General features: G+C 47.4%; 1 protein-coding gene across 1 annotated transcript; it reads left to right on the forward strand.

Annotated features, from left to right (window-relative positions):
- The first annotated feature begins 425 nt into the window (after positions 1–425).
- CD207 (CD207 molecule) lies at positions 426–24,628 on the forward strand. The gene is made up of 8 exons (XM_032873687.1): positions 426–687; positions 868–1,009; positions 19,948–20,079; positions 20,172–20,288; positions 21,637–22,011; positions 22,606–22,757; positions 23,732–23,850; positions 24,239–24,628. The coding sequence occupies exons 3-8, from the start codon at positions 20,004–20,006 to the stop codon at positions 24,387–24,389; spliced, it is 990 nt and encodes a 329-aa protein (XP_032729578.1). The 5' UTR covers positions 426–687; positions 868–1,009; positions 19,948–20,003; the 3' UTR covers positions 24,390–24,628.
- The last annotated feature ends 639 nt before the right edge of the window (positions 24,629–25,267 follow it).

The following is a 25,267-nucleotide window of genomic DNA, read 5'->3' on the forward strand; positions in this document are numbered from 1 at the left end:
AGCATGCTCTCTACTGCCACGTCCTATCCTTCCGCTAATTTTACCGGGAGAAGCTGGGCGCTTCTCTTCTCTTCCTCGCGGCTCCAGTGAGGTGCCAGCCCACCCTCCAGCCACAACGTTTTTAGCTCCTGGCCACAAGCAGGGAGGCGTCCTCGTGTCGCCCCCTGCTGGTTGCGAGCTCAAGAGACAAGGGGGTTTCGCCCCCGCGCCGACGACTGCGCATGCGCGCTGGGCGAGGGCGCCGGCCCTCCTGGTTCTACCAGCCTCCGCGAGCCGGATGCAGAACCCAGTGAAGTCGGCGGGAACGCCTGGAACAGAGGCCAGGAGCGGGTTTCATTTCTCTGGTTTATCTGTCTGCGCTAGGTGCTGGAGTCCGCTCTCCCTAAACCCGGGTCCCTTGGCAGGGGGTGGCAAGGGGGCGGGACCTTACCACCCGGAGCCCAGAGAGCTGTGGCCGCGGGGCCAAAGGGCATCCTGTATTAGTTTCTGAAGCCCTTCCTGAGTTCTGAGGGTACCAGGATGATGAAAACACCCACTTTGTGGTAGTGAACAATGACCACCCCCACCCCAGGCCGCCCTGTGGCCTGACATCACCATCCTCCTCCCTTCAGTGTTGTCATTTTCAGTGTCTGGTAGAGGAAACAGATATAGGAGCAAATAGCACAGAATGATGATATGAGAATAACTGTGAGTATAAAGAACAAGCCTGGTACCAGGAGGGTCAGGGGTCACCATAAGGTTACACCTGAACAAGCATGGTAGACTCTGTAAGAGCCCACCAGGTGGAACTTTCTTGTGCAGAAGGGCCCTACGAAGACAGATGGGGGGGAAGTTCTGATGTGTGCATTTGTGTCTGCTTTGTTCCAGGCCTCACCTGGCTCTTTCCTGAGCTTCCTGTCACACATTGGGCAGGTGGCTGGAGATTAGATCCTTCAGGACCATGGGGCAACAGTTCTTAACTGTGTTTGCCAACTTAACAAGAGGACAACCGCTGTCTTTAGCTGAACAGGTAAAATATGACAACAAAAATACCGAAAATGTTGGGGAAGTTGGGTCCTCTGAAAGATCAGGAGGACAGGCTTTTTCTAGCCTGCTCTTCTGTCCTGTGAGAAGGCCTTCCCTGACTGAGTACTGTTCTCCAGGAAAACAATCACAGAAGAGAGTCAGAGGCTGTTGCTGTCATCTCTAAATCTGGTCACTTTGGACTCTTGGTTTCTGTGGCTCTGTTTTGTCGTGTATGTAAAGTTGAAGGAAATGGTCTATGGCCATTAATTCATTGACCTGTCAGCATGTGAGATCCTGGTGCTCCTCAGGTCACTGCTCTGGATGTGGTGGACCCGTGTTCAGGACAGTGGCTCGGGGCCATTTAGAAGGGCAAATATGTGGCTTCTGTGTATGAGAATCATCTAAAGTGAGCCTAGAGGATGCCACTGGGAATTTGTGGTGTTTTGAATCATGGGCCTGTTTCAGCAAAGTAGCATTCCTCGAGGCCACATGAATGAGCAGAGGAGATGTGATAGATATACAAATAATGAAATTGTGTGGTAGAAAGCGATCAGGACCTATAAAAGTTGTTGCCAATGTGGGCTGAGTTCAGAGAGGAGAGGATCTTGCCATGGTGTTCAGAGAAGGCTTAATGAAGGAAGTGGCATTTTTTGGTGGGTTGTGAAAATGGGGAGGATTTCAACATGGACAGTGTTGTAGCTACCTAGACATTAGGGTCACAGGCTGGGAGAGGACCCTGGAATCTGATGATAAGACACTGTATGTGTATGTGTGTCTGTGTGTATTTGAGATACTTATTAACTTAAAAAGCTGCAAAGAGACGAAAGTGTCTGTTTAATTTGGGGCAGAATATTATTTTAATTTTGATTTGGCCTGTCCCTACTCTGTTGCTTTTGGGAAAACATCATGTCCTCCCTCACTCTGTGAAAATCGAGCTTAATTAGGTGTCGTTGGGGTACTATTTGGACAGAGAACAGGTCTTGTTGGGGTAACTGGGAAAGTCACTGGGAACTGACTGGCCTCCTGAATTTATTCTCTACTTTTCCTCTTCTACACTCCCAGGGCTAGGGGGTCACAACCCAAGAGACCACCCATTCCATGGGATCCAAAGTAGAAAAGTGGGGTAAGAGCACACAGGTGTGATTACTTGTGGTTCTGGTGCTCATCGTAGGCTCATCTTCTCCCTTCCATTTATGTTCACACGGCTGACAAGGACCAGAGTTTGAACTTCTGTTCTTTCCCTGAACTCACTATCAGACAGAGTGGTTGGAATTTTGTGGGGAATATGAACTCACAAGCCAAAAAAGCTAGACACCTGAGGAAAACAAGTTTCTCAAAAGAAAGTAACAAAGGCGATAACACATATCTTTTGAAGTATTAGAACAGATGGATCAATAATTTAAAATAACCTCAATAAATACACTTAAGGAAGCAGGGAAGATATTAATAATATAAGAATAAGGAATCATAAAAAGAAGTGAGAGGAAATATTAAATGTGAGCAATACAATAGTTGAAATAACACAACAGATGGGATAAATAATAGAATGGGTACAATTAATATTGCAAGATCAGATGTCTTACGGAAGGAAGCAGTGAAGAATAAATAATTAGGAAATTTTGAATTGAAGTTAAGAGGTATGGCAGTAGAAGTACAAATGCCAGAGTCCAGATAACAGAAGTCATAGAAAGAGAGAAAATTAAATATCCAGAAGAGGTATTCTGAACAAAAGATTCACAACAGCTGTGTTTTGGTTTCGACAAGGAAAGAAAATTTCGTTATTATTATAGAAACCTAATAGAAACAGAAGAGAAAAGGAAGCTACACTTAGATGAAGGTAACAGTAAGCAATGGATGAGAATAAGGCAAAGTTACATCAAATTGGGTACTTATTGAGAGGCTAAGGGATGTTATTTGTGAGTCTCATGCTGTATGAATAACCTTGAAAGCCCAGTTTTTAAAATATATTATGTGGCCTCCAGGTCAAAACTGGCACTTCTGTTCTAGATACCAAGAGCTACAATCATGCCTCATATCCCCTCCTGCTCCAGGCTGGGCTGCCCCCCCGACCCCCACTCCTCGTGGAATCTGGGAGAGGAGGCAAACACACGTAGCCCAGTCTCCTTAAAAATGTAAAAACATGATAACATGGAAATGCAGCTTGCTCCAAACTGCACATAGGCAAACAAATGTTTCACTTCAAACCCTGTTATATGCTCTATAAATCTGGTCCTTATGGGGATGGTCAGTTGGAAGTCTCCAGCTCCTCCCAGGCCTCTATCCATTTCATTGCCTTCAAAATATGTCTCCTGGAGTGGTTAGATGCCCCAGAGAAGTTTCTCCCAGTTCCCTGCTAGGAGGGAAAGGCGAAGTTTCTAGCAGGTTGGGAGCCAGTGGGAGAAGAGGGCTGGGTATGAGAGTGCAGGTCTCAGCATTTAGTGATTGAACCCAGCTTCCCCTGGTCCTTCTGATTACCTCTGAAGGAATTTGTAATTTTCATAAAAGAATTTTACCAAAGATTGAGGGAGAAAAGTAGTAACAACGAAAAGACACAGACACACACACGCACAAAGAAGGAAAGCAAGTAAGCAAGCCTTCTGTAAAAATAGCCAGGTTCTAAGGATCAGATTTCTGACCCTATCTGAACAGACTCACCTTTAAGACAGCTGGGTTCTTTCCTGGTTCACAGCCTCTTTGTCAGGATTACCATGCCCCAGCCCAGAGCTGAGCAGAGAAGGCTGCTCTATCATCTCAACTCTGATTGGTTGACTATGGCTGCCTGGGGCACTTTGCTAAGAAATTCTCTCTCTCTTTAGCCTTTTATTATGTATTTATTATTTATTATGTATTTTATTATGTATTAAGCAAATACATAAGCAGAGAGACTGGTATAATAACTGCCATATACCAATTACCCAGCTTCAACAACTGACTGATCTTATTTGATCTCCACCCCTATTGTTCTCCCTCAAATTGTCTTAAAGCGAGTCCCACATATTATATCATTTTGCTACAAAAACTCCAGTATGTCTAAGAAGTAAGAACTCTCAAAAAAAGGGAAGAACTCTTTAGAATAACCACAATAATGCAATAATGATAGCTATAAATTAGTACTAATTCTTACATTGCCAAATACCTAGTCATTGTCTGTATTTTCTATATTATCTCATGTGTCTTTTTACAAGTAGCTTATTTCAGTCAGTATCCCCCCAAAAAAGAAAAACCCATATACATTGTGTCCATCTGATACACTCTTTTGGGCATTTATTTATTTATTTATTTGACAGAGAGAGAGAGACAGTGAGAGAGGGGAAAACAAGCAGGGACAGAGGGAGAGGGAGAAGCAGGCTTCCCGCTGAGCAGGGAGCCCAAGGTGAGGCGCTCCATCCCAGGATCCTGGGATCACGACCTGAGCTGAGGGCAGATGCTTAATGACTGAGCCACCCAGATGGCCCTCTTTTAGGCTTTTAAAATCTGTAACTGTTCAACTTTGTGTGTGCATGCACACACATGTAAAAACTAGACAATAAATCCTTCGAATTTTTGACGCTGGCTTTTGCTGGCCCCTCTGGTGTCTTTAACCATGTTGCTTTGTTCTCTGGCAGTTTGATTTGGAGGACTTATCAGATTCAGGTTTGATTTTTCTTTTTTTTCCCGGTTTTGGACAATAGAACCTCGTGAGTGGTACTTGCATCATTATCAGGAGGCACTTGTTGTCCAGGTGTCTTTCTTTTTTGGTGGAGGTCTTCTTGCCCTTGGCAAGAACAGCTTTGGTGGAGCAGGCAAACATGGAGTCCCCCTGCTGCCTTTCTTCCTGTTTGCAGGGGGGTCTCCTCCCAACAGGGACCTGGCATTTCTAAATGTTCTAGATTCTTGGGACTGATCCCATCAGGGCTTGCTGTATTGAACAATCACAGCTGGTGGGAGAGAGGCCACCTCCACTCTGGCTGGTTTCTGTAGGCCAAGACTGATTGTCCGCATCTGCTGTTTGGGGATAAGGCCATTCCATAAAGCCATCACCTGTCTCTCTCTGTTCAAAGAATCCCCCTACTTTATGCATTTACAGAAGCCTCATGGGTCCTGGCCTGGGAATGAGGGATAGGGATGGGATTACTAGTATTGCTTGCTACATTTATTAAGGGGGTTTGGAATTCTTGGAAGGCCAGGATTCCATTATAACTCTCATGCCATCCTACAAAATTTTAAGGAGGACCAGATTTCACACACATTGTAAAAACCGTATTCTAAGTGGTAGCCTTGAGTAATTCTGTGTCCAGGCAAAGGTAATGGCGCCATCTATGGGCCACTGATGGAGAAAGCATGGTGTAATTGTGATAAGGAGAGGCAGAGGCAGGACAGTAGGGAATGGGATTCCACACTCTTCCTACTGATTTTTTTTAGTATTATGTTCAGTTATCCAACATATAGTATATCACTAGTACTTGATGTGGTGTTCAACATATTGATTAATGAAGTGTGAGCTCTACAGATCTTTGTTTAATGACCAGACGCGTGGCCAGTACTCTCCCGGACACTGGAGGAGAACCTCTGCAGCTCTCTGGAGTTGAGCATCTGTGCAGCTCTCTCCTCTTGGGAGCTCTGTGCTGTGCTCTGTAGTGGCCTCCATCTTCCTGGACTCTCAGTTCTGTCCCGTCAACTGAGGGAGTATGCTGGGCTCTGCCTGTTCTTTCCTTGTACACTGTGGAAGCTCTCAAGATACAGCAGGGGCAACTGTAGGGCTCCCCTCACTTGTTTCCTACATCTCAGGGTTCCTGTCTTTCATTGCCTATTGTCCAGTGTCTTTTTTTTTTTTTAGATTTTATCTATCGGTGAGAGAGAGAAAGAGTGTGTGCAAGTGCACAAGCAGGGAGAGGAAGAAGCAGGCTCCCCACAGAGCAGGAAGCTCAATGCAGAGCTTGATCCCAGGACCCTGGGATCATGACCTGAGCTGAAGGCAGATGCTTAACTGACTGAGCTACCCAGGCATCCTGATGATGTCCAGTGTCTTAAAGATCATGGTTTCTTGAATGTTGTTTCTTCTTCCGCTGTTATTCCTTCTTGGACAGAAGTAGAAGTCTTCATTCAATCACTTTAGTTTTGAACTAGCTCAACCCAAGTTCCTGGATGGCTTTTAAGACACCACTAGCAGAGTCTCAGGGTATCTCGGGAGATTAGGACCCAACCTCTGCTCTCAGGGTTCACATAGTAAAGATATCATCCCTCCTCACACTAGGTAGGTGTGGTTGGTGTCCCAGATGTGTGACATGTCTGGTTCTGTGGTCCCAGGTTACACACTGAGTGCCAGTCCTGGCAGGAAACAATCTTTCCACTTTGTGGGGCATCTTCTTAGTCTTGGTCAGGGGTCCCTGTGACACAGCCTTCTGGATACAGTTGCTTCCTCGTTGGTTTGTTGTTTCTTCTTCTTCTTTGTCGTCTTCTTCTTCTTCTTCTTCTTCCTCTTCTTCTTCTTCTAAAGTACGCTCTATGCCCATGTGGGGCTCGAATCTATGATCCCAAGATCAAGAGTTGTGCACTCTCCCAACCAAGCCAGCCAGGTGTCCCACTTCTTGGTTTCTTTTTTTTTTTTTTTTAAGATTTTATTTATTTATTTGACAGAGAGAGATCACAAGTAGATGGAGAGGCAGGCGGGGGGTGGGGGAAGCAGGTTCCCCGCTGAGCAGAAAGCCTGATGCAGGGCTCGATCCCAGGACCCTGAGACCATGACCCGAGCCGAAGGCAGCGGCTTAACCCACTGAGCCACCCAGGCACCCCAACTTCTTGGTTTCTATGTCCCCCATTAAGACATGTTTGCCCCAGGGGTTCAGATACTGCTGTCAGAAAACAACAAACCCTTGGCTCCATGGCCCTTAGCTGAAAAATTCCTCACTACTGTTCCAGCTTAGAAGGACCCAAGATCTGAGCAGCATCAGGACAGTGGATCCCAGGAGACACCTGGAGGCCAGGCTCAGCCACAGTTGGTGCACACCTGCTGGGTCCCCAGCTCAGTCACCACTCAGCACTCTACCTGCGAGGGGCTGTTGAGCTGCACAGTGTTTTGAAAAGAAAATCGTAAGTTGAGTGTAATCATGAGGAAGCAATTAGGCAAAGCCAGAACTGGGAACATTCTACAAGCAACTGGCCTGGACTCTCCAAAATGTCAGTGTCATGAATGATAAAAAGATGTGTGTGTGTGTGTGTGTGTGTGTGTGTGTGTGTGTGTACGCGCACGTGGGAGGATGAGGCAGTGAGCCTGGTCCAGGTTATAGGAAACTCCAGGACCATGACAATCAAATGCAATGCACAAACTTCAGTTGGATCCTAGAGTCAGGACCTTCTCCCCACCCCCAGGTGTAAGGGACTTATTTTTTAGACATATATAGTTTAGATATTGCAGCCACATTAAATTCCTTGAGTGTGGTAATGGTATTATGATTATGGAGGAGAATGTCCTTGTTTTTAGAATAAATGAAGAAATATCAAATAATGCCGCCATGCTGCAATTCACTTTCAAATGATTCAGCAAGAGAAAGTTTGTATATGTACATACATATATATACATACATACATTTGCAAGTGCAAAGGACCTGGGGAAGAAACAAGCTTGGAATATTTCCAAATGTGAAGAAAGTCAGTGAGAAGGAGTGGTGAGAGATAGGAACATGGAGGTAGACAGATGCCAGATCCTGAAGTGTTTTGTTGAAGATGACAGGTATTTAATTTTCTTTCCAGGGTAATGAGCATCCTTTGAAGCAAGGAACTGCCTAATCCCATTATGCATCTCATTTCTTCCCATACCTGGGAAATGTCCCAAGGTACCTGGAGCTACTATACCCATGGGAAGAGTTTTTGTTCTTTGTGGACAGATAGCTATCCACCCCCACCCCATTTCTGCAGTGGCTAAACACTGGGCATGGTTCTCACTTCAGGGAAAGTACCCAGAAACCAGGGGATTCCCTTGTCAAGTCACACACTCCCAAGAAGGTAATTGGAAACCACAGCCAGGAAAGGGAGCTGTGCCCTCATCAGGGAGTTGTGGTCGTGGGGGACAGCCAGGCCTCCTGTGGCCAGGGAAGAGGAACAGTTACTTCTGGAATTTACAGACAGAACTTAAAGCAAACAATAGCACATTTTTGGTGGAAATGGACAAATAAATGCTCAGAATGGAGGACCCCTAAGTGGGCTGGGCGCTCATTCCTTCTATTTTATGCTGGGTCTTTGAATCTTTTCCCCTCTTTAGGTCTCCCTGATAGCATTTAACAGTACCCCTGTCCTTCTGTCGCCAACCTACAGCTGCATCTCCTCCTCTCCTTCCTGGAGTGCAAGGTTGGAGAAAAACCACATAACTGGATAGATTGGGGCACAGGAGGAAAACATTACTTATCTCTTAGTGGTGTGCTAGAATTAGCCCTTACAGGCCGTGAAAAGCCTATCATATGCATCTTTTCTCAACTCTGCTTTCAGTGACATCGTGTTGGTTACTTAATGGCCGTGGTGGAAATATTTACACAATGACAATTGGCAAATATTACAGATCGGGGCTTCTCCTCTAGATCTAGAGAGCCAGTTGTTAAATGTCTTTGAGCATACTACTGCATATTTCATTTGTTTAAAATTTTCTTCTACCTCCCCCCACCCCCCATATTAAAGTTTCCCAGGACTTTCCTCCTGGACTAAAGGACTTAATCTTGAGAGTAGGTTTAACCTTAAGCGTGCTTGCTGGTGAAAAGATCTTAGAAACTATAGCAGAAAGCATTCCCTCCCACGTAACTGTAGGGAAACAGACCTATTTATTTATTTATTTATTTATTAGAGATTTTTATTTATTTATTTGACAGAGAGGCAGGAAGAGAGAGAGGAAGGGAAGCAGGCTCCCTGCTGAGCAGAGAGCCCAATGTGGGGCTCAATCCCAGGACGGGGCTCAATCCCAGGTTAGGACTCGATCCCAGGACCCTGGGATCATAACCTGAGCCGAAGGCAGAGGCTTTAACCCACTGAGCCACCCAGGTGCCCTGAAACAGACCTATTTAAAGTGAGTTCTGATGAACAGGTGTATTGCGAAAATATACAAAGAACACCAATTTTACTCTCCTTGCCAGTGAGAAGACTTGAACAGGTATAATCCTGTTCTGTTTTCATATAACAAAAGAATCTTTTAGGATGTCTGGAGTTCAGAGGTTGTTAAGTGCTGTGAATGTAACCTTTTATTCTTGAAAGCCTGTAATTCCGATTGCTTGTCACTCAACAAGTCAGTGTCCTGATAACAATATTTACATTGATATATTTTTTCCTGAAGGTATAACTTGCGAGGTTTTGATTTAGTCCAGAAAAGGAATGTTGTCATTTCCCTTGCCAACCTCCATGCATGGTAGATTCCTTTTTCAAAGGATCTGAGAGCCTTTGAAATGTACAAGGCCACTGTATGAATATGTCCTCTCAGGGCTGTCTGTCCATTTCCTCATCCCCAGGGAGCTTCCTCTTCCATTCTCCTCTACTGCTATTCTAAATCTGCACTCTTCTTTTCAGTTTCCCAGTCCAACTCTAACAGATCATCCCCTCCTGCTTCATCAGACAATCAGGCAAGAGCGAGAGAGAAATAGTCACAGAGAGGCTTACAGGCATATTTCTGAGAAAAATGGTGGGGTGGGAGCTGACCAGCTAACCAAACCACTTCCGCCTGACTGGAATGAAAAGAACGAGATGAGGAAATGTAGCAAAGACCTCACCAGCAGGGCTGAAGCTAGGATGGCCAAAAATTTTGAAAAGTGTCCTTTAGACATAAAATTTGGACTCTAAAATTGAAATGAGATTGTATAATCCAATATGGTTCTTTCTGGAGAGTGATCGTGGGGCAGAAGGGGGCCCACAAATGACACCAAACCCATTACCAGGTCCTGTTAATTCTGCTCCTAAATATATCTGGGATCCCCCCTATATCTCTATATAGTCGTAGTTTTAATGGGTTGTTTTGTGTACCCAGGAAAGTTATTCATGTGGATTGTTTTGTCTGTATGATTATTGAACTCTCTTATCAATTCAAATTACTATTCCAGATGGTTCTTTCAGATTCTTAGGGAAAACATCATTTCATCTACAAATAAGAATAGCCTTGTCTTCTTCCCTTGAAAAGAAAAAGGCTGGGACCTACCTGAAGGAAACTCAAAAATGTAGACTGACAGATATAACAGAAGCAGATACCATATGGCTCTAGATGTGAAGACTATTTTAAGGATGTCAGGTCTTCCTAAATTATTTTACAGCTTTACTAAAATTACTAAATTTACTAAAATTAACCTTTGCATAAAATTGCATTGGACTTTGTTTCTGTAACTCACCAAAAGGTAATTCGAAAGAACAAGAATAACTAAGAAAATTTTATTTCAAAAATGGTTAACAAGGGGGATCTGCTGTATTTTCAGATTTGGTAAAGCAATTATTAGTAATTCTAAGGTTAATAAAGCCACATAGAGAGGCCTTTAACAGACCTGAGAAGAAAATAATTAATGTCAAAGAAAAGTATATGAAATTAAGGGGGAAGGTACATAATATTCAACAGATTAGGGCTGATATTCTATGGGTAGCCTCTTTGGAAGGGGGTGATGACTCTTTGTGTGATTCAGCTGGGGAAGTGGCAAGACCTCATAGAGCAAACAAACTGGAACTCAGAAATTGGAGGGAACTGCAGTCTCTCTCTGAATCTTCCTTTTTTTGGCTTCAGGACAGTGTTTCTCAGAGTGAGAAGTGTCGTCAAATAAGTGTAAAAGAAAAATGACAATGGAAACCCTGTTATAAACAATGTTAAACAGATTTTCTTAACACAGGACTTCTCAGAACCTTTAATATGCTCGCAGCTACCATGACTTTTCAAGAAATGCATACAGCATGGACTGTTTACCAAACTTATTTAACCTCTGAACCCATTTTGAGCATACTTCTGGACAAGTGTTCCATTTAACACACTGCAGGGAAAACTGGATCAATCCTAATAGGAAGGAGATCTGTCCGTGGGTGTATCAGTTAGGGTTCTTGATCAAAACAACAAGCCCGCATCTGCATAGTTTAAGCATGTAAGAAATTTATTGAGAAGGTAACCACTTGTTCTCAGACTCAGTGTGAAGGTTTGGAAAATGGGGCAGGACCAAGGAAAGGAGGACATCAGAGAAGACTCCCTTCAAGAATTCCCTTGAGGGGCGCCTGGGTGGCTCAGTGGGTTAGGCCGCTGCCTTCGGCTTGGGTCATGATCTCAGGGTCCTGGGATCGAGTTCCACATCAGGCTCTCTGCTCAGCGGGGAGCCTGCTTCCCTTCCTCTCGCTCTGCCTGCCTCTCTGCCTACTTGTGATCTCTGTCTGTCAAATAAACAAATAAAATCTTTAAAAAAAAAAAAAGAATTCCCTTGAAGACTCTGGTATCTCTGAGGTAGTGCATTATTGTCTTGGTCATGCAGATGGTGACATCTGATTGCTTGTGCCTGAGTAGTATTTGAGGGAGCTTGAAAGAAGAAATGTCTGATCCTTTTTGTCTTCTGACTCGGAGTTGTGGTCCTATCTACCACTGATTTTGAGATTTTTCATTATTAAGAAGGGTACTGCCATCCTGGACAAAGAGACAAGTATCTCTACAGCCCAGTACCTGTATACACACTTTCCCTCATCCTAGCACTTCCCCAAGCTGCTCTTGCCTGACCTAGTGCAGCTGTAAGCTGTCCAGACACATCTTCTTTCCAAGAGCGGACAGTCCACTGTCTTCTGAGTTACTGCAGCCAGCTCCAAGTCCAGCATCACTGAGTGATGTGTCATCCTCTTTAGTTCTGTCATGACCCTATCTGGGTATCCAATGATAAGTGAGAGGAAAAAGAAAAGAAAGAGAAAGAAAAATGAAATTAGATAAAAAAGATACATGACACAGCAAGAAGGAAATACAGGTATAGTGGCTTTAGACCTTGTTTCTGCTAAGTTCACAAGGCCATGTGACCACCCTCCATGACCATTTATTCTGTCTTCCTTTGCTCTTCAGTCAGCATGTCGACTGCCTGTGTTCTTGACTTGGTGGGATAAATTTGACCTTTGTTTCTGAGCTGTCTTATTCCTCTGTTGGTCAGCCCATTTGTTAAGGATGCCAAACTTGACAGGTTGACCTAGAAGATGCCCCAGGGTATCTATTGCTTGAGTTTCAGTCAAAATCCTCCCTGCCCCCTATATTAGACATCTATGGCTGACTAACAAATTACCCCCAAACTCAGTGGTTTTAACAACAGACACACTTTACCTCAGTGTGTGTGGGCTAGAATCTAGGTGTGGCTTAGCTGGGCACCTCTGCCTCAGTGTCTCTCATGAGGTCACCTTCAGGCTGTTGGGCAACAGCCACTGTGGTCTCATCTGAAGACATGACGAGTGGGGGAGGGCCATTCTTTCAAGATCCCCAGGGCATGACTCCCAGGAGGCCGAGATCATTGGGGACCATCTTAGAGGATACCTACCACATCCCATTTATGTGTCAGCGAACCTTCTTCCCTTGACTGTCAGACCAACCATTCTACAAGGTAGACATGGAGATATATTTCCCAGAGCCCCCTTCAAAGAAGAGCTTGTTGCCTGAACTGGTTGTTGGGGCTGTGAGCAGATGGTCTCCAGCTGTCAGCTCCTTCAGGGCTGTCCTTCTGTGGGTGGCCTACACTCAACGAATGATTAAGGCAGGGTTCATCAGGTAGGGACATTTTAGTCTAACACGGGACAAGTCTGGTGAGTTATTGATGCTCTGGAGCTCCTCATGGGGCTGACTCGTGTTTGTTGCTCCTGTACTGAAGTTCCACAGTTTTGCTTCTCTCTCTGCCTAATTTTGCCTTTGCCCACTCCCTTCTGCAGATGTTGCTCCTTCATAGAAAATCCTATACACCAAATGCCATCTCAGTGTCTGCTTTTGGAAAATCAAGTCTGAGACATTGCCAAACCTATGATCTTTTTTCTTAAACCTGTTTTTTCCAGTGGCATGAGGTGTTTGAAATAGCCTGATAGCAGTCCCAGCTCCTAAGTCAGGGGAACCTTTGTTGTGTTCTCTGGTACAAATATCTCTCCTCTGGGTACCCCCAGTCAGCAGATCTAGACTTTCAGAAAGGAAGTAAGACAATTGAGGATAGGTCATTTTATGTCAATGTGAGAGATACTACCTAATTATACTCCTTAGTATAAATACTCTAGATCCATGTACTTTGGGGGAAGAAACAGCCCTATTTTATTATGATTTTTTAAAGATTTTATTTATTTATTTGACACAGAGAGAGAGAGACTGTGAGAGAGGGAACACAAGCAGGGGGAGTGGGAGAGGGAGAAACAGGCTTCCTGCCGAGCAGGGATTGAGCCCGATGTGGGGCTCAATCCCAGGACCCTAGGATCATGACCTGAGCCGAAGGCAGACACTTAATAACTGAGCTACCCAGGTACCCTGAAATAGCCATATTTTATTTTATTTTAAAGATTTTATTTATTTATTTGAGGTAGAGCAAGATTGAGAGAGACAGAGGGAACACAAGCAGGGGGAGTAGCAGGCAGAAGGAGAAGCAGGTTATCCACTGAGCAGGGAGCCCGACACGGGGCTCAAGCCCAGGACTCTGGGATCATGACCTGAGCCGAAGGCAAATGTTAAACAACTGAGCCACCCAGGCACCCCAAAACAGCCCTATTTTAAAGCAGATCCTACATGCTGTTGAGCACCTCCCAGTGTTTCAAGGCATTGTCTCCTAGCTGGGACTGCAACAGACTCTTCAGGGCCCAAGTCTGTCGTTCTGCAAGGCCAGCTCTGACAAGGTCTTCCGTTCACAGGCTCTGAGTGCTCCTTGTCGTCCTCTTGCATGTCACTTAACACAGCACGTGATATACTTATTGGGACTATATTTATTGTAAGCTCCTGTGTTTATTGCTGACCACCCAGTGTAGTCTGGCACCCAGAAGGTGACTTTGCTGAATGCCTTTGGTGAGAGGTTTGGGGCATGTTCTTGATTCTCTGTGAATACGTTAGTGTTTTCTGTGAGTGACTGCCAGGGCTGTGGGTTACTGTTTTCAAGGTGAGAGCCATGAAGCAGTAGAGTCTTGAGGTTTGGGTTTCTTGGCCACAACATGGCTCTGTCCTTTTTTCCCTTGCCGGTTCAAGATCATTAACACTGGACAAGGGCTGTTAGGCATCTTCATTCACCAGTCTTCTACACAGAGCAAATCTTGTTATGCAGCACTAAGGTGTTTCCATAGAAAGTTGTCTCACTGCTCTTGATCTTACACAGGTGACATACGCTCCCCTAAATAACTCATCCACGCAGCACTGTATGGAAGAGCCAAGATCCCATGCCAGAACTCAGGTTTTCCCACTATATCGATGGTTTTCAACCTTGACTGCATGTAGGACTCACTCAAGAGTTATTAAAGATGTTGATGCCTGAGCCCCAACCCACACCAAATAAGTCAGAATTTGGGGGGCATGGCCTTGACTTTTTTTTTTTTTAAATAAATGTGTTCCAGGAGTTGAGGACCCCTGTGCTGGGTCCTACACTCATAACTCTCATGCTCCACCACCCCACCAGGGAAGGGGGCTCTGTGAGCATAGTTTTCATGTGGTTGAAAGTCAGATATACTAGGAGAAAAATTTACTTGCGGGAAATGAAAGCATGGACCTATATTTCTCTTTCTTTCTTTCTTTAAAAGATTTTATTTATTTATTTGACAGACAGAGATCAGAAGTAGGCAGAGAGGCAGGCAGAGAGAGAGAGGAAGGGAAGTAAGCTCCCTGCTGAGCAGAGAGCCTGATTTGGGGCTCGATCTCAGGACCCTGGGATCATGACCTGAGCCAAAGGCAGAGGCTTTAACCCACTGAGCCACCCAGGTTCCCCTGGACCTGTATTTCTGTACTGTGTTTGATTTGATTTGATTTTTTTAAAAGATTGTTTATTTGAGAGAGAGAGAGAGAGTGGGAGTGGAGGGGTGGAGGGAGAGAATCTTCAAACAAACTCCCCACTCAGCACAGAGCCTGACACGGGGCTCGATCACAGGACCCATGAGATCACGACCTGAGCAAGAGTCAGATGCTCAACCGACTAAGACACTCAGGTGCCACTCCCTGTACTGTGTTTTAAATAGGAGTAGTCTGGGAGAATGTCATATTTTACACCATTTAAAACTGCAGGTTTTTTGGTTGTTGCTTTAGGCTTAATCATGGATACACTTTATTTTCCTTGCAAGAACACAGGTGGAATGCCAAGAATTATTCAGAGAGAACTGCATTCTGCTGCAGGACAGGAACCGTGACTGTTTTGTTCAAGGTGGAGTTCCCAACAGCTAGGCGTCGAGACCGGCACCCGCGAGTACTTGATAAATTTCACTGGGTGGGTAAATGGATGCTGGAGTGACTGGATGCAAGGCAATACCATGAATTCCTGTGAGGATGTTTCCCATAGAGGAACATCCTGGAGACAGGATGGGAGATGATCATCCTAAGGTCCTGGATGAAAGCGGCAGGCAGCCGGTAGGAAACAGGAATGTCTCTAGGGAGCAGCAGGAGGCAAAGGAAGTTTAAGGTTCCAGGTAGGACGACTGAGCCAGTTAAAGGGCCAGCTGGAGATCTTAAGTTGGGGAAAGAAGTTCGTACATGGTAAGCTGGGAGAATAACCTAAGAGCATAAAATGGTGGCTGAGAGCAGTTATCTCATCACTTGTTGCAAAGGAGCAAAATTGAAATATTTGGAAAGAGAAACCTGTTGCTAAAGTTGAAGTAGAAAGTTGGAGGGAACCATACACAGCATCAGGGCATGAAGTGAACGGTGTTATGATTTGTTAGAGCGTAGGTATATATTGGGATTTTAAAACTTATTGGCTTAGTGGCTTTCGTTTGCAGAGGCCAGAAAGCCCTGTTGTGACATTGGAGATGTTGTTGTGGGATTTGGGGTTTTCGGAGGTCCTGTTCTTTTTTGTGGGTTTGGGTACAGATTTGCGTAGCACATGCGTCACGGAAGTCACATCAAGACAGAACTGGACAGTGGCTGGGTTTCACTCACTCTGGGCATTGGGAACCTGACTCCAGCTGCCAAGCAGGATCCCTGTGCTCAAGGACGAAGTGACGATTATACAAGAACTCTTTGGCTTGGATGGTTCAGAGCAGCTTCCTCTGCCTGAAACACAGCGATCCTTCCACAGAGCCAGGCTACTTGCTCATATCCACACCACCCTGCACATGGTGTCGCCAGACGTAATGGTATATTCACTGACGTCTGGCCTGTGGTCATTGTTTCAGAGAAACCTGCCCCTACCTAATGTTCCAAAAAAGAGGAACCTCTTCCCAAGGTCAAGGAAGGCCTGGAGAGGCCCCCTGCAGGGTCCTTGGTCCTTTTCAATCTTGGGAGAGTCTTGGGAGATGCACATGTTTTCAACAAGAGGAACACTATTTCTGTGGGCAGGGTCTCTGGCTGTCTTTCTCCTCACACCTGGTGCACAGTGGGTGTCCCAGAGGAATGTAAGGATGAGTGGTCCCACCTAGCACCGCTTTCCTATTGATTTCTCTGCCCTTGCCCCTGTTGCCAGAGCACATACCCAAAGGGTAGCCTAGGAGTCTTTGATTATCTGGGGTCTGCTGGTCAAACCTGGCATCCCATGATACACAAGGGACCCCTCTGATGCTGTGAACAAGCCTGATCAGATGTCACAGTGTCTTCTTTCTCACATCATAGCCATTTTCCCCTCTCTGTGCTCCTCTTCTTTTCCCCACCCCTCTCCCAGTGTGTTGTCCACTCTAGTTTCCTCCATGCCTTGACTGGAGGGAACTGGATTCCTCTCCTTGGAGATGACTCTTGGTCCTGCTGGGGCATTTCAAGCAACCTACGTCTCTTCTCCACTCCCACTGATTGTGTCCATGGTCTACCCCCAGCAGAAAGAGTCCTGACCAGAGAAGGGGAAAAGTGGCCAAACTGTTTCCTTCCACCACCGTTCTACAAAGAAGGTCTTAGAGCCCCAGGGGCATGGCAAGTGGGAAAACAGAGAGATGACCATGAACTTCCCTTCCTGTCGTCATAGCAGTGATTTCTGGTCACTCCAACTCTGGCCTAAAGTTCCTCCTCTGTTTGGAAGAGCTGGGCTTCCCTGAGTGTCCAGGAGAATCTCCCATTTTCCTGGCAGGAAAGTATGGTTGAGGCGCCTGCCTCCTTCTCTTTTTCCTTCCCAGGCTCTCAGCTCAGGGGCCAGAAAGGCCCCCAGAGGGATGCATGGGAGATGAGCTCAGTCAGTGCCTGTGGACAGATGAACACGGCCATAGGAAAAGAGCTCGTGACTCACTCCTTCCCTGCCAAGTGGGAAATGAAACTCCTCATGGCTGGGACTTCTACATCCACCATCTCTAAAACCCCAGTGGGCCCACAGCCCAGGATTTCGGTTGCTTCTTGCTTAGCTTCCTCATGCTGGATCAGCTGAATATCTATGTGAGGCACCCATTTCCATTACTCAGAGTAGATGCTGCCCAAGCCCAGGCCTTCTTATGCAGTAGGCTCCATCCTGGTGAGGCTTCTAGATCCTCTTCTGGGACCAGTGAGAGGGCATAGAGGCATTTCATCAGTACCTCATGCTACAAACCAGCAGAGGTCTGGGAAAAGTCAGCTCTTTGACAGGGAAGAGGCCACACACTCCAGGTAATATTGTGTGGCGGCTTTTGTCCCTCCCATGCCTTAGAAGGGGACCAGGACCCCCAGTGCCCCTTCTACCAGAATCTTGAGTAACTTTGCTTCTTCTCCCCCAGGCCCTGGACTATGACAGGTTGGAGCCAGGAGCAGAAGGTCTGAGATGACTCTGGAGTTTGACTGGGTACCAACCACGAAAGCCCAGAATCAGAACATTCTAACCCTTTCTGAACACTGGTAGAACCAAAGTTCTGCAACCAAATGAGCAGCCTGAAGAGAGTGGGTATAGTCATAAGCATTCGGAGACAAGCAGTCAGTTAGGGTGAGACCTTCAGTTTGGGGGATGAACCAACGTCAGAGTTTAGAAGAGGTAGCAGTCCTGGAAGCTACAGACAGAAAGTGGGTAGGGAAGAGATGAGATAGGGCAAAAGGGACACAACCCCTGTGGCCCAGTTTCTTTCCCACCATGTGGGAAAAGGATTGTAGCTGGGCATCCATCCTCATTCCGTGAGTGGAGCAGCTCCAGTGTGAGGCCCAGTCTGCCCGGAGAGAGCAGCAAGGGGCCCGTAAGTATAGCGGGCTGAGTAGGGAGGTAGGATCCTCTCCTATCAGAGAGAGATAGTGAGAAAGGGAACACAAGCACAAGGGAGCTGGAGAGGGAGAAGCAGGCTTCCCGCCGAGCAGGGAGTCCTGATGTGGGGCTCGATCCCAGGACCCTGGGATCACGACCTAAGCCCAAGGCAGATACCTAACGACTGAGCCATCCAGGTGCCCCGGATCCTCTCCTATCAAAGCAGCAGAAGCCTCTGCAGGGGTGGGTGGCTGTTTTCTTGGCCTTCCTCATTTATTTCCTGCCCTTGTCTCTGACACCACCCTGTCATCCAGATCCATTGGCTCAGATTCATTAAGGCTGGGCCAACTTTCTCGTCCCATGGTCAGAAGTGTCATGCATTTTGGAGTAAGATATAAATCACAGTTGTCTCGTGTCTTTGCTGTGGAAATGAATGGGAACTGCTAGAAAGAAGCAGTAGCTTCTAGAAGACAGATCCCGACCCACAGACGATAGGTTTCAGGGTTGCGAAATGATCAGCCACCAATTCTTCCATCCACTGATCTCTCATCTGTTCAGCCAGCCAGCCAACCAGTCATCCATCTAATCTGGACCTCATCCCTTCCTTTTCTCCTTCTCTCCCTCTCTCCTCTTCACTCTTGTCTTCTCTTTCCTCTCTTCCAAGTAATATTGGCTTAGAGTCTGTTATGTGCCAGGCTTCTCAGCTGCGGCAGACTTCTTCAAAGATGAGAAGCTTCCCAGGAGAGAACTTAGTCCCTCCCTGAGCCCTGCATCAGCTCCTCTGCCCTGAGCTTCTCCCATATATGAAGGAGCAGTTCCTGGCCTGATGGGGCTAAGCCTCTTCACTTTGAGAAGCTCACAAGTGCAGGAAGGCAGGGAGGAGAACCCCCATCTTACACTTATATGTTGCATCTCCAAGCCCTACTTTATAAAGCAATGCTCTGTCATCTGGGATGCCTTAGTAACAGCAAGTATATGATTCCAGTGGTCTCCCTGGAAGCCTTGCTTCCAGGCTTCCCACATCCTATTTGATGTTCTTCACCACTATCAGAGTGAACCGTCTTCGGTGGCCCTGTCCTTGTCTCTCTCCTGCCTGAAGGCCTTCACTGGCTCCATGTCATCCATAAGTCAAAGTTCAAGCTGCTTATTATGACCCCAGTTGTCTCTCTTGCCCTATGCCCTTCCCACGCCTGTCACACACTTTATATTCCAGCACCACCAAATGGCCCTCCATGCTGTCTTATGCCCCCTTACTTTTGAATATGCTAATCCTTCTCCCTGGAACTTTTTACCATTATTCCATCTCTGTACTTGCTTGAATGGTGCATATGCCCATCACACTCTATTGTAATTGATTTGCTCTGGTCTGTCTTTCCTACCAGATTGTGAGCTGCTGGAGTACAGACTATGAGTTAGTCATCTTTGTGGCCCAGTCCTTGTATAGTGTCTGGTACCTAGGAGGCCACTCAGTGTGTGTTTATGGTATGAATGCCTGTGTGGATGGATAAGGGTTGAAAGGAGTCTTATAAGAGAATTGGAGTAGCTCTGGGACAGTAGAGTTAAAATGTCTGTGTAACAGGCCCATGGAGAAGACAAATGGCCTCTTCCTGAGAGCTCGGAACTTTGCAGAGAGGCTGAGGCCAGACAAGGTGTCTAAACCAGGAATGGGGAACTTTGGGATGATAAGACCACCTCCTCTGGTACTCACTTCCCGTTTTTTTCTGGATAAAAGGTCCTCGGGGAGCCAGCCAGCTGGAAGCACCTGTGCTGCAGGGGTGAGCGTGCGGGATGAAGGCTGCTGAGAGTGAGGTCCCGGATGCGCACTTCACTGTGGATAAGCAGAACATTTCCCTCTGGCCCCGAGGCAAGCACCAGCCTCTACTCAGAGTCTGCTTGCTGTGGTATGTTCTGCTGTTGGCAGGTCCTTCAACAAACATTCTCTTCTTCTTCTGATAGAGCCTCCTCCCAAGACGGACCCGTGCCTAGTTCTGAGGAAGCCTCTCATGGTCCGGGCTGCAGTCATCACCCTGATGCTGGGCCTCGCGGCCTCCATCCTGCTACAGGCCATTCTCTGTAAGTCCTCGGGTTTTATCGTCCCCGCTTGGTTCTTCTCCACCATCAGCTCCCTAAACATCCAGACCCTGTCCTTCCTGCTGTCCAATTGTGTCTCCCACCTCTGGCTTTTCCAGTTGTCTCATTTCTCCTCTTTCTAGGTACAGCCACGGGGTCCCCTGTCCCCAGGAAGATGAGCTGCTGCTCTCTCCTTCCCGATTCTGGGAAGATTTTCCTGATTGGGATCAGCCCTTGCATGCTTGGGCTCAAGGATGTGTTCTTTTGTCCCCAGGAAACATTCACCCATTTCTTCATCCCATGTCATCCCCACCCCTGGAGCTGGGTCCCTTTTATTTGGAGCCTTGTGGGCAGCTGTTAGCAGTGAGCAGAATATTTCCTGACCCCACAAAAGAAGGACTTCCAACTGTATCCTCAGCCCCAACTGACTAGTTGGAGAAGCTGCCAATGAGCGGACAGATCTTGTGGTTCACCATCCTTACCAGGACCCCTTCATGCTCTCTTCGTTCTTCTTCCCATCCCTACTGAGGGCCCATCAAAGGAGACTTCCTCCTTGTTCACCAGCTGTGTGACATCTCTCCTCCGCTTCTGCTTTGTCCAGCCCCTCCTGTTCTCCGCTAGCAGAGCCTTCTGCCTCCCACCAGGTCTCCAGAAAGAAGGGGAGGGAACATTCGTCTTCTCCCTTTAAGGCTTTGGGACATATTTGGTCTCAGATGTGGCGCCTCTGAGCAGAGTTTCCTCTTGGCTTATCGTCAGTCCTACCTGGCACCAAGCCTGTGATCTGAGCAGAGCATGACAGTGGATGGGATGAGGGAAGCAGAGAAATGGTTTCATAATTCCTTCTTTCCATATTCTCTGGAGAAGTCACTTTCAGGTCAGAAGTCTGTATTGTTGGCTCCCACCCTGGTCACAAGGGGCCTGTGGACAGATGTGGGATGGGTGCTGCCCTAGCTGATGCCACTGCAGGGGCCTCCAAAAGGAGAGAGCTGGGAAGCAAGTGATGGAGCCCCTGGGATGCAGCAAGGGGGTAACTAGGGCATCCTTTGTGCCCCGAACACGCAGAGAAAATTTAGGACTGGGTGCTAATCCCCACTTCAACTTGCCTGTGAGGTCCTCCAGTGGTCTGTATTTTATTAGTCTTTGCATTATCTGCATCTGCAAGAGTTCCTGGCCAGTGCTAGTTTCCCATCACATGTGTGTTGAATGAATATGTCACAAATGAATGGAGCATGAGCAGCGGGTCTTTGGGAGCTTGAGCCTCTCTCCTCCTTTCCCCTCCTTTTATCACCCTGACAACACTCCCAGGCCCTGAGAATCCCCTCGGCTCACCTCTTAACTTTCTCAAATCCAGATCCCTGGTTTATGCGCACAATATCAGATGTAAAGACCAATGCCCAGTTGCTGAAAGGCAGCGTGGACAACATCAGCACTCTGGGTTCTGAGATTAAGAGGAACAGAGGCGACGTGGATGTGACCAGCCTTCAGGTCCGGATGGTAAATGCCAGCCTGGCTCATGTGCGTTCTCAGATCGGGAAGTTGGAAGCTGGTGTGAGGGATGCCGCTGCCCAGATCCAGATGCTAACAAGAAGATGGGAGGAGGTCAATGACTTAAATGCCCAGATTCCAGCACTAAAAAGAGATCTGGGTAAAGCCAGCTCTTTAAATGCAAAGATCCAGGGACTCCAGAGCCATTTGGAGGACATCAGCAAGTTGCTCAGACGGCAAAGTAAGTGACTCAGGAAAGAACATTGCAAGCTGACCAGTGGCCCGTGGGACCTTGCCAGCCACAGGGATGAGGCCAGCAGGCTGGTGTGTGCAGAAGGAAGGGGAAGAGGAGCCGGGCAGGTGTGGTTGGACAGTTAAGAAGCAAGGGCTTAGCTGTGGGCTTGGAGGACTTAGGGGCTGGAGAGAAGGGACCAGGCACCAGCATGGGCTCTCACACCAAGGCACAGAATATGAAGGCATTAGGGAGTTTCTGTTTTGGCCTACACCTAGCTATTTATCTGTTGAGTTCCTTCCCCAAAGCTGGGGAGCTCAGCCCCTTGTGATGGTCAACAGAGAATTGCTTCCCTCTTCTGGGAAAGACAGATTCTTGATCAATGTCTCTAACTCTCCCCTCTCTGAGCCTGGACACTCTACCACTCTCAGCCAGACCTTCAGCAGGTGGGACAGTGTCCCTGAGCCCTTACACAAGAACCCCCGGACTCCAGAGCCCAGCCCTACCCACTGCTGTCTCTGAGATCCCACTCAAGAGCCCCCTACAGACAACACCCAAAGGAAACAGGAACCCCAGTGTTCATCTTTCACCCTTGTTCTCCAGATGACATTCTGCAGATGATTTCTCAAGGCTGGAAGTACTTCAAGGAGAACTTTTATTACTTTTCTCAAGTCCAAAAGACCTGGTACAGTGCCCAGCAGTTCTGTATGTCCAGGGATTCACAGCTGACCTCAGTGGCCTCGGAGAGTGAACAGGTGAGTGAGTGCTGTTCTGACGGGCTTTTGGAAGGGGGTGTATTAACAGCTGTATCAGGCAGGATGGGCAAGAGTATGCTGCAGTGACAAAAGTCCCCGAATATTGGTGACCTAACAGTGGAGGATGACTTCTCCGTTACACTGCCTGCCCAGCAAAGGCCTGCAAGGGGTTCTGCCCACTGTGGTTACTCAAGGACTGACGCCAAAAGAGACTTCATCTCATCGTGTGTTTCCACAATTGCTGAAGCAGGGAGAGAGAATGTGGCAAATTGTATGTTGGCCCTTAAGCTTCTGCCTGGAAATAACAGATATCACTTCTGCTCATATTTCACTGGCCAAAGCAAATGAAGATCTAGTCCCAGCTTCAGAGAGGGCTGGGAGGTACGATCTTTCCATGGGCCCAGAAAACAAAGGCGTTAATAACGTTAACGTAACCCAGGAAGTCTCCTACCCGGTCAGCAGAATACTGAATGAGTCCCTTTCATCTGGGAGGTGGGCTGCTAGAGCAGGTAACAGTGTGTGCTCTGGAGTCTGGTCAAGAGCCCCAACCCTGCCCCTAACCACTTCTAGAGCCCTGGGTAGGTTCCTTAACTTCATCAACTGAGCCTGCTCATCCATGAAACATACCTGAGAATAGTCCCTGCCTCAGAGAAGAGCTGAGCAGATCCATGTTAAGTGCTCACTACGTTTAGTTGTCATGACCTGGGCCCTTCTCCTGGGGTCCCTGCTCTGGGGTTCAGCTGAGTTTTTCTTGCGCTCCAGCATCTGCTTCCTGAGGGGCCAAAAGGCCCAAGTCCTGAGTCTGTAAGTTGTGGGGCAAAGATAAATCAGAATTTGGAAGATGGACTCTGGATAGGGAAGGGGCTTGAGAGAGGTCAGTGTGTGCTGTCACGGAGGACAGGTGAAGGACACCCAGAGGGACAAACGTTCCAGCTGAGTCGTGGCAGTGTCTCACTCCTTCTCCTTTCCTACAGGAGTTTCTATACAAGATGGCAGGTGGACTTTCCTACTGGATTGGCCTGACCAAAGCTGGGAGTGAAGGGGACTGGTACTGGGTGGATAATACTCCATTTGACAAGGTCCAGAGTGCACGGTAAGCCCCAGAGCCTCCTTCCCGGCCTGACTTTCCCGGGTCAGGGCCAGGGCACAAAGGATGGGGTGACTACAGTGTTTGTGGTTCTTCCCTGTTCTCCTCCACTCATTGTCTGTGGGCCTGGGGACAAATCCGTGGCCTCTCCGTGGCTTCTGGGGTTTGGCAGCATGGCCTTCCACCAGCCTCAGCAGGGCCCCTGTTCTAAGTCTCGGGCTTTGCCATGCGGGTTTGTGTAGGGCCTTGAGAGCCATGGGCTGGCTTGGCCCTATCCCCTTCCTCTCAGGCACGGGTGCAAAAACGTGATGATCACCCAGGGTCATAGCTGGGGTTGAAGCCACTCATTTCTTCATTGGAAACAAAGTTTTGCTTTGTTTTTTTCCTTTGGTAGGTTCTGGATTCCAGGTGAGCCCAACAATTATGGGAACAATGAACACTGTGCCAATATAAAGATGTCCTCACTTCAGTCATGGAACGATGCCTCCTGTGACAATAAGTTCCTTTTCATCTGTAAACGGCCCTACATCACATCAGAACCATGACAGGATTGGCCCCAAGCTCACACACTGAGCTCCAATGCTTGTCGAACTCGAGAACATGCCCCTCTTTCTTCCAATTCCAGTGTGACTTTGCACCTTCATTTTTCTGGCTTCAAAATTGTCTCAGAGGCACCCTGGAGTTCATCTGCTTTGGCTGGGAATTCTCTGACCCCATAGAGGCAGCTGGAATGGAAAGGAGACCTTGGAAAGGGAGAGGAGAGCAGAGAGGATTTAAAAGTTCCACCTGTAAGGTGATCAGGACCTTGGGGTTCCCTGTCCCTTCAGAGAAGCCTCAATTTTATCACATGGAGGTCGCTTCAGACCACCCAAACAATTATGATACCCATGTTTAGGGCTTTTCCAGTTCATCCCACAGAATTCCCAGTTGCCTGCCTCGTGGGCCGTGTTCTTCTCAGTGGGAAGAGCTCTGCACTTGGTGACCCTGTCCAGGCCATGACCCCACTGCCCTCTGCCATCCATACTTCCTGTCACTTGAGCCCCTTCTTCTCTGAGATGGGGGCATCTGGTTCCGGTCAGGGGCTGATGTGGAAACAAGTTTCCTTTAGAGCTGGATCAGTATCCATGCTCCTTATCACTCCGCCTCACTCTGCAAACTCCGTGCTCCAGCTCTGTCTCTGTAGTCCTCCGCCCAGCCCCTCTGCCTCGCCTCCTGCACATCCTCTCCGGGCTGCATTTCCTCCCTGCCCTTTAGATATAGAGGAGGTGGTCCTCTGTCCCTAGAGAGTTCACCTGCAAACTGTATTGGAACGCACTACTGCCGGGTAAAGCGTGTTTTACCTCTGCGGGCATATTTTATTCCTGGATGTACAGGTGAAAGTGCCAGCAAGGCCATCTGCTCCGCTGGACATGAAGTTCTGGGG

This window comes from Lontra canadensis, unplaced genomic scaffold, assembly GCF_010015895.1.
Source record: "Lontra canadensis isolate GAN:19392208 unplaced genomic scaffold, GSC_riverotter_1.0 scaffold50, whole genome shotgun sequence".
Classification (NCBI taxonomy): domain Eukaryota; kingdom Metazoa; phylum Chordata; class Mammalia; order Carnivora; family Mustelidae; genus Lontra; species Lontra canadensis.

Coding starts and splice junctions, on each gene's coding strand:
- CD207 (XM_032873687.1), top strand. CDS start 20,004: ATGAAGGCTGCTGAGAGTGAGGTCCCGGATGCGCACTTCACTGTGGAT. Junction 22,012..22,605: donor CAAGTTGCTCAGACGGCAAA/GTAAGTGACTCA, acceptor CTTGTTCTCCAG/ATGACATTCTGCAGATGATT. Junction 23,851..24,238: donor GACAAGGTCCAGAGTGCACG/GTAAGCCCCAGA, acceptor TTCCTTTGGTAG/GTTCTGGATTCCAGGTGAGC.